Raw genomic sequence first — 9420 nt, 5'->3', positions numbered from 1 at the left:
CTGGAAACAACTTCCAAGAGAAGTGGTGCTGGCTCCTACCCTGGGGGTCTTTAAGAGGAGGCTAGATGTATACCTTGCTGGGGTCATTTGACCCCAGTACTCTTTCCTGCCGCGGCAGGAGGCCGGACTAGATGATCTACTTAGGTCCCTTCCGACCCTAGAAACTATGAAACCTGGATCAGAAGCCTGTAGGCCAGCAACCAAGCCATGGGATTTTGGGAGTGTGGACATGGACGCAGGAGCATCCTGCCCACCATCTTAAACAGGCATAGACAACCAAGCTCTGCCTACACCATGCCCATTATGTCCAGTGCAATGAATCTTACTGTTGGCAAAGGCCTGGCACAATCACCACAAACGTGGGATGGAGACATGAGACAGGCCTAAGGTAGCTAGCAAGGTTCCCAGACTGCTTGGGCTGGTGTGACCAAAGGAAGCAGGGAACTATATTCAGACAAGGGTCTTTGGGTAAATCTGATATCTTTTATGAGACCAACTCAAGTAGTTGGAAAAATTCTTCTTTGGAAGCTTTTGGGTATAAATACCCTTTGTCAGGCTGAAGAAGCATCTGCAGCTTGTGAAGAAGAATTTTTTCCAACCATTTGAGTTGGTCTCATAAAAGATATCAGATTTACCCAAAGAACCTTGTGTGCCTATGTCCTTAGACCAACACAGCTACAACCTATACCTCAGGAACTGTATTTACACCTCAAAGCAGAACCTGTAAGGGGCAGAGACTGGGATATCTGAGGAAAGAGAGAGAGACTGAACACATAAGAGTCATGAGGGGTGTACGATACATGAGGGATGTGAAAAGCATGTTACAAAGACACCCAAGGGGGAGAAGGAGGTGCAGATTCCTATTAAAACCCAGGCAGGGATGAGCCCTCTAGGATTTCCTCCTCATCACCTAAAAAGATGTGTGAATCCCCTAGAAAGACTTTCTGAATACCTGGCTGCAAGGAGACACACTGCCTATGCAAGGCTTTCTGTTTTCTTTTCGGCTTATTATGTCACATTTTAAGTTAGGCTAGGTTGTGTGTGCCATCACCGTGTCTTACTGGGCTGCATGAACTTAACTTGGGCAAAGGTTTTTCTGTCGTGTGCTTGAAGTTGCAAATTGCTGTGGTCGATAAATGCTCTCTTCAGAGAATGGACTGTTCTTGTCCAAGCACTCATGAATTCATTGCCGCTTCCTAAAGTCTAATATTAAAGTCCAGTAACACAACCCAATTCCCTGCCATGATAGTGGCCAAGGCACTGGCAGCATTCTTGTCTCCCCTACTCTCTGCCTGTGGTATACTTTTCACAAACTCTCTCAGACAAAGGGTCACTGGCTCGCTGCCCTAGAGGCCTCTTCATAAGCAGAAAGAGTTCAGCATCTGGAGATGCAAGCTTCAGCCTATGAAAGCTTGTGCTATAAATATATACATTATAAGATGCAAATCTACCCACCCTTCTAGTGAAGGCCCTAAGCCCCCTTCCAGCCCTACCCTGCTCTGTGGTTTAGAGAAGGTGAGAAATGTGGGTCTGTATGGAAATGTGCAGGAAATGTACTTAAAAATAAATCTGCATTGACTAATTTGTTTTAACGTTAACAAACAGCAAGTGAAACACCCTGGTGATGGCAACTTGGATAGAATCTGGGCTCAGAAATATACCCTACAGCTGTTAAACAGGAAGAATATGAGACAGACAGGTGCCTCGGGAGGCCATGTACTGACTTGCTACCAGGCTGTGTACCTCCACCCATGCTCTTGGAAAGATCAGTAGATGATTACTGAAGCTCCCCAAGATATTACCACGCTGTCAGCCAGAAGCCTAGCATAGTACAGGGTGGGAAAGCCACACAAAGAAAGAGATCCTGCATGGCTACATCCAGGTGCTGCAAGGCCTAGAACCATCATGGGCGGCCCCAGGGATTTCCATACAGCATCTGGGAAGGTGTGCCCAGGGCAGGGCAGAGCCCCATACTCCTCACACATGGCTCTACTCTACAGTGTCTTTCCCTGTTCACCTATATGCTGCAGTGATGGGAGACTGCATGTGATGGGACACTTTTGTGTGGTTCGTTACCTACTCAGCCAGCTCCCGGGGCTCATGGGTGACTCTGCATATGCATCAAAAGAGAAGGCACTGTCCCAGAGTGAGGAAGACCAGGGCAGTGCTCTAAGAGGGCCACAGGCAGTCGGGGACGTACCAGGTCAGACACAGGACGTGACTTGGCAGGTGGCACCAGAACCATGGCCTGCCTCAACAAAAGAACCATTTAGCTCCCTAATACTCAGACACTAACTATTCCCCTGTGGGCACTAACATGGATAAGCCTGGCTTGAAAATTAGCAACACCAGCCCTGTGAGAGTGCTGACACGGGCACTCCTGTCCAGGCCACACAGGGGTCACTGCCCTGGTACCCAGAGTTAGGCTGAACCAACATGGAGCCAGGCAGGCATGCTTTTGCCAGGTAGTTACGGCTCATTTTGCCAACAGCAAGTCACCGCTTGGCTGAAAGTACCTTGGGCTGTGGAAGCCACAGAGCACTCTGGCTCAGAGCAGAAGTCTCTTGAACTCAGCAGCTCTCTCCACCTTGGCAAGGGAAAAACCTACCATCCTCTCATCTTTGAATGGACAAGTGTAGTTAGAAGGTGAAGGCCTGTCCCTTGCACTGCAGGCAGGCTTGATCCCTGCCAGAGTCTACAAATGCCTTGGCTAGGGGTAAGTGAGACTGGGGAGGTGGGGAACACATCTGAACTCCAACGCCTCCAGGCTTGCACACAGGATGTTTGCCATGGATTTGGGAGTATCAGATGCACCCAGTTGAAGAGTCTGGAAGGGAGGCAACTTGCTGGTGGCAGCGCCACAAGACTTGAACGATTGAGCTGTGCTCATTCGAAATTTGGAACTTAATCTGGAACTGATTTGGCCCTGCAAATGAAATGTTATTACAAAGAAAACCAAAAACGAAACCCAGCTCCCTGTCCACCATGCTCCACCTTGCCCCTTGTTATAGCACCCCAGCCTCCAGTGTCCATCTTGCCTGACCTATTCTGATGCAAAAAGGGAGAGAAAGTTTCAGTTCCCCTGCAAGGACGTCAATGGGGCGGCAGGGGATGGTAACTAAGGAGACTGGAATCTATGCTGGCTCTGAGGGTTCTCAGGGTGTTGCCAGCAACTGAATGGGTCGTGTCGCTGGCATGCTCAGTTTCTTTTTGAACCACTCAGTTCACAACAGGGCATCCTGAGATCCTACCACCCACTTCCTTTCCCCTACTCTGCTCAACATCTACATGAGACCCTGTTGGCATAAAGCCAGTTCATCCCCCATAGCTTCTCTTCTCCTCCGCCTCCCCGACAGCGTTCTCAAGCACGGACCTTGGCCTCAACCCCCAGCTGCCTATGCCAGCATGCCCCTTGCCTACTTTGTACAGTCCCTCTACTACCCAGCCACCTCGTCGAGGACGCTGCTGCTCGGTGCTTGCTGCTGCTCATCTTTAAGATGCAGACACTAGGGGTGGGGCTGACTACAGCAGTGCTGCCGAGAGCCCTGCACACACTCAGCAAGATGCATGTTTCCCCAAAGAGCTCACAACCTCGTCCTCTGCACGTGGTTATGCTGGCATGAGAGGCGTTTATGGAGGGCTGCTGAACTATAGCCTGTCAGGAGAATAAGGATGGTGGAAGAGCATTAAGAAGGGGAGAAGTTCTTGTATTTTGACCACCCTTGGGAATTCCCTTTGCCGCTCCTTCCACCTGGTTTAATGCCATAGGGTGTGGGACCATCTTGACATTACATAGATGAGAGGAGATTTTTCAAAAAGCAAGTCCCACCTGCCATGGCTCTAGCCCTCCCCACAGGGTGAGGACTTGCCCAGAAGAGCTGGACTGATCTGTATCATCCCTGCCGGATGCTTTCTGGCCCATCTGGGCAACTTGGTTGCATCTTATCAGACAGGAACACTGTGCAGCACCCCAACTTTCACAACAATCCTAAAAAACGGGAAGCCACCAGTAATGCCAACCCGTTTCAATGCTATTCCTTTTGAACTGTGACATCATCAGTATTGGCCGAGCCTTCCTCTCTCTCAAGAAGGGACAATCCCTGCCGCGCAGATTCGAAGCAAAGAGCAGTTATTGGAAGAGGAAGCTAAGAAAGGGAACAGACTGAACTCAAAGCACCCCTATGCAGAGGCAGGCCTGGGCATAGCTTGGGAACCAGACGCTCTGGAGAGAAGAGAGCCAGTGTGCACTAGAGGGTATAAAATGCCACCTCACGCCTTTATTCTGTGGTCAGGGCTGAAGACAGCACCCATATAAACTAGGACTGAGGCTGACTGGACTGAGCTGCACTTCTGGACCGGAAATGGACAGTTCCTATTCAGGGAAACAGCACGTGCACAGTGGACGAAGAAGGAGCATCTTGCGGAAGCCCCTGTCTGTGCTCAAGGAAATAAATTCATGTAATTTGAATAGCAAGTTTCACAGTGAAATACAAATAATCTAGACTGGCCAAAGCATATAGATAAGATAAATGACGCCAAAGAGAAATTACAGGCTTATCAGTATTTGAAATAAGTTAACCTTAAATTCACGAAGTCCTAACATCTTAACAGCCTCTAACAGGTAGCCAGCCTGTGAGGGAAAAAGACTCTTACTTAGATGTCAAAGAATGCGCATTTAAAAAGTACTGATTTTGTTTGGTGGCAGACAAACCAAAGTTCAAGGCTGAAAAGCAAAATGCTGAAGTGGCTTGGAATTTTCTACTCAGTTACCTGACCCAGTTCCCAAAGCTTGCTAAATAAGGCTGTCAAATCTAGAAATGTGCCTGACAGCAATATAGATTATGATATCATCTATGAACTCTAAAGTGGTAATAAATCATACTTTGCTTGTTGTTCAAAATTCCTATTTTAATGACATGTTTAAACTAGACCTTGCCCTAAACACAATCTAACGGGTATATAAACCACTAAATGAATTTTAAGTGACCTTGATATGTTGTCTTCTGATCAGTCTTTCTTCCCCTTATTTTGAATTTTCGTTACCAATGCAAATGCCAGTGTCTCTCACCTCTGCTCCTCTTAACCAAACTCAGGTCAAGTAGATGTTACAGCATGCTACCATTACAGACCATGCTACCATGTAGTCTATAAACCACACAAACCAAAATAAAATTATGGCAACACATCCAAAACATGATCAGGACATCCTAAGTTCCAGAAGGGAATTCAGCAAGTGTTTGGCATAGCAAAGAGCACACACAAGCCACAGCTTTTGACAAAACAAGGGAATTCATTCAGCTTGGGACACTAACGCTGAGGCAAATGATTCAGGCAAGAGACACAACAGCAAAATCAGCCTTCCACCTTGAGTAGACAAGGCCCGGCAGAATCAAAGCAGCAAAGCTGCTAAATGCTGTTTGTGAGATCTCTCTCAAATGTGTCACATCAGGAAGCAGATATAACAATACACCCAGCACAGCAGCTGCCTGCAAGAGTGTCTGTTGCACAGAAAGAGGGGAAGTGGAAAAGGAAAGGATTGTTGCTACAACCAGATCTCGAGCTGGATAACTCCCCACAAAGTAAATCTGCCTCGACCCAAGCAACTTGCAGAAAGTACTAACAGAAGCTCACCAAATTCTTGATACTGAATGCTTACTTCTCTTGGCAGAACCAAGCATTTTTTGTGCATTTTGTGTTAATGCCTCAGACTGGCAAAAGAAGCAGGACAAAGAAAGAGTTTTCTCTCCCCATTTTGGACACCAGGAAGGAGACACAAATGTCAAAGGATGCCACCTGGGATCAAACCTGCAGTAGAATATTAATGGTTCTAGTAAGACAAGTAGCCAGGACACTGTGGGAATCAGTGTCACAGCTGATAATATTCTGGTGCTGAGTCATGCAGACCGCATGAGAGAAGCCATCTGTCTGCAGGGAAAACCAGGGAAGTGAATCTAAAACTTAGAAGGCAAGATGAAATTGCAGTACCATGTGTGGGATGCTGGCTAACCTCCCAAGGCCACAAGATGATCCCAAGATGGTAATCACAAAACTGCAGGTGTTGACACAAAGGCTACTAGACTAGTTCAGAGAATATCAGGATTTATAAATTGGCTAAAATGTCTTCCGATCCTCTTAAATGTGTGACAACTGCTGAGGTTATTTCCAGGCAAAGATGAACTAAGAATGTAGTTACTTCAACATGATGCATTCCTTACATACGTAAGGAAGTCAGAACTATTGCAAGGTGAATAGAGAAACAACAGTATAACATCAACCCAGCAAAAAGTGAGACATAACATGGCTCTTACAAAAGAGGAAATCAGCTGTCATCAAAAGGTTACCAAAACCAGAGGGGGAAAAAAGCCCAAAAAAAAACCCCAAATGAGAAAGGAAAAACTCATGTTACATCTGCAAGTGGATAATTTGACCAGCCTACTGAAGAGCAGGATGCCATTCAAATCAAAGTGACAATATACCACCACAGTGTTTAAAAGTGGCATTTTGTGGCTGTCAGCACCAACTTCAGTATCTGTAGCTAAAACAATGCTACTGCTCAGATGAGCACAAGAAAGGGACTCAAATGTGCACAATCCTTGCCTTATTCAGGGCACAAGGAAAATTTGGCCAGAACAAAAATGCAAAAGATTTTTATCCTGAGAGAAATAACAAGACAGAAATGGGAAGCGGCCATTATGATGTGTCCGGTCTGGAACACACAATCCACCAAAAGTGACAAGTGCTCTCCAGCAACATCCTGCAAGGATAGCCAGACAGCAACGGAGAAGCACTGCCTCTTAAATATTACTGATACAAGCAAAGCATCCATCATAGCTTCAAAGACAGTTGAATTTAATCCCTTGATCACTGAGAACAGAAATTCTCCACAGAATACCACGAGAGCACTTCCAGAACATCTCTGGAAAGCCAGAAACACCGTACACTGACCAGACGTCCCATCACCTTGGTGAGTAGTTGTCATACACGTATGGAAATTCTGGCTAAGCAGCAAAAAGATGGTAAAGGTACAGAGTTTCCAACATATTTTTTAAACAAACAGGAAATGGGCATTTTTAACCACAAACTACTTCATTGTTATAATCTGCTGGGCAGATTCTCAGAACTAAAGAGACTATCAGATATTACTACAGCATCTTTCCAGATATGAAAATGAAATATTTGAGTAGGCCTGGCACCTGAATCTTGTGATATTTCTGACAGTACGCTCAGAAAAGAGGCACAGAAAAGAGGCACAGCTGACCTGGTCATTTAAATTGCTGTGCCTCCATTAAAGAAAGCTGCAACAAGCAAATAAAACATATGGCAAACTCCTCTGGAAAGGAAAGAAACACACACCCATACAAGTCATTAATAGCAACCTGGCAGTGCTATGACTGGCAGAAGGGAGAGGGTTAAGGAAGGATGCACAAAGGCTGAAGCTATTATAGCAAACAAACAGATCTTCTGGGATGACAGTCAGGAGATCCTATCGGAACCAAACTATTTCCTGGAGAGCAATCATAGTTAAAAAAAATCATGAGCTTAGGAGGCAGATTTGTGTTTTCAGCTGATGAATCCTCATTCAGAAGCAAGCCAGGGCCTGGATACGCATGTCACTGAAACCATACATGCCAAAAACGCAGCTGTAGGAGATGGTGACAGACTCCCCTGCAACTTCATCAGTCAGGCTCAGAAAAAACAGACTAATGAGCAACCAAGAGCTACGGGAAAAGATCAGGAGTCCCAGCTGTCATCACGAGACAGACTTGTACTTGCGCCAGCAACAAATGCTGGCAAGGTGTACACAAAGACTGTAATAAAGGCAGAAACTGCACTCTCACAGACCCCGAGGAAACTCAGCAGGTAGTTTAAATGTTAATTATCTATGATGGAGAGGGTCATTATTAAGGCACACATGAGGCTATACACATTCCCGGGGTACAACGGAAGGTTCAATATACTATAGGATTCAGATTTAATGTTGCTAGGAACAAATGCCTCCAAAGGGCTATAACAATAAGTAAATTTGTATTACTTATTAATAAAGTAATATTATTAATTTGCTTCTTAGCAATATTATTAATGCTAAGCACCAAGGCAAAGGCAGAACTAAACAAAGACTACTCAGAGCTCTGTTCTCTTCCTCAGATCTTTGCTAAAGAAGGCAAGCAATTCCATGCCCATGCAGTCGTTCCAATAAGCTGCATGCAAGAAGAAAGCCTGACCTATCTGGCATCAGACCCTGAGTCAGCCAGTGATACAAAATCCTCAGTCCTCTGGATTTTGACCTGCACATCCTAATCATAGGCACCAGAGATACCTGGCACTTGGCCCCCGCTCAAGGTTGCACCCAACTCAAGACCCTGGGCTGCAGCACAGAGAGGACCAGCTCTGAGGCATGACTCTGCCGGGGCACATCAGGCAAGGATTCTGGGCAACTGGTGCAATAATACTGACTCCCTTGAAGATCCTGGTCCCCAAAAGCAGGGTAGCCCCAGAGCTGACATGGATCCCCAGAGACAGGTGGTCCCAGGGCAGCTCTGACAAGGTGCAGAACTAGGACCACTCTCTGTACTTCACAGGGTGGAAGGATGGTCAAAGCCAGGTCTCTGTCCTTCCCCCACCCTGGTCCATGCTGCACCAAGGCCCCTGCCCCACAAGCTCACCTGAGTGTTCCACATTGACTTGTGGCTTAAGCCTGCTCCACATCTCCTGCCTCATCTGGGGAACCTTTACACTGGAGGTCCGTTTCCCAGAGGCAGAAAAGCAGTCATCCACATCCTCACTCTGGGGAGGAGGGGATGGGAAAGGAAGGAAAGAAAGAAAAAGTGGAAGGAGAAAAAGGGAGTGGGAAAACAGGACGGAAGGGAGGAAAGTCTCAGCTGCAGGGAGGTGAACTGTGCAGGACTTTGCCCCTGGGAAGGCAGGGCTGGCTCCCTGGCTCTCTGTTGAAGGCAGAGAGCCAAATTCCTAGGGCACTTTCAGAAGCAAGCCAAGGACACTGTGTATTGAGCTTCCTGCCAAAGCAGCTCTGACCAGTCCGGTTTTACATGCAGTGCCCTATGGACGGTGGCTCTGTGGACACCTGCCATCCAGCTGGGGGGTGACAGCAGGTGGAGGGAGGGACAGCTTTGCTCTGAGGCGCTTCTTTACGTCCTGGTTGACTACAGGACCTGGGAGCAGCTGCGCTGCCCCGCTCATTGAGACTCCCCTTTGCTCCAAGGACTCTGCTAGCAGCACTGGACTGAGCAGGGGCAAAGCAGAGTGGCCAGGGGGCAAGCATGAGCGTCCAGACCCCTCCTGCGTCCTGGGCTGTACCCTGCGCCCTGTCAGATGGATCTGCAGGGACCTGGGGGCTCCTCAGATCTGCACACGGGGCGGGGGGGACGAGCCTGGCAACCCCGGGCCGGCTCCGGCGGGGGG

The 9420-nt window shown here is 47.4% G+C and overlaps 1 protein-coding gene across 2 annotated transcripts in view; it reads right to left on the bottom strand.

Annotated features, from left to right (window-relative positions):
- The window catches only part of BCO2 (beta-carotene oxygenase 2), a 24101-nt gene extending 15303 nt beyond the window's left edge, over positions 1–8798 (bottom strand). The window contains exon 1 of one of the 2 annotated variants that reach the window (XM_019547126.1): positions 8664–8798. In XM_019547126.1, coding sequence (XP_019402671.1) covers positions 8664–8718 — 55 coding nt within the window. In that variant the 5' untranslated portion in view covers positions 8719–8798. Of the gene's footprint in view, positions 1–7376; positions 7382–8663 lie in introns of those variants that run through there. The other variant, XM_019547127.1, reaches the window with a different exon arrangement.
- Positions 8799–9420: the final 622 nt, after the last annotated feature.

The sequence above is a fragment of the Crocodylus porosus genome, unplaced genomic scaffold, assembly GCF_001723895.1.
Source record: "Crocodylus porosus isolate Cpor-Errol unplaced genomic scaffold, CroPor_comp1, whole genome shotgun sequence".
Classification (NCBI taxonomy): domain Eukaryota; kingdom Metazoa; phylum Chordata; order Crocodylia; family Crocodylidae; genus Crocodylus; species Crocodylus porosus.
This window is presented reverse-complemented; position numbering and strand designations above follow the sequence as displayed.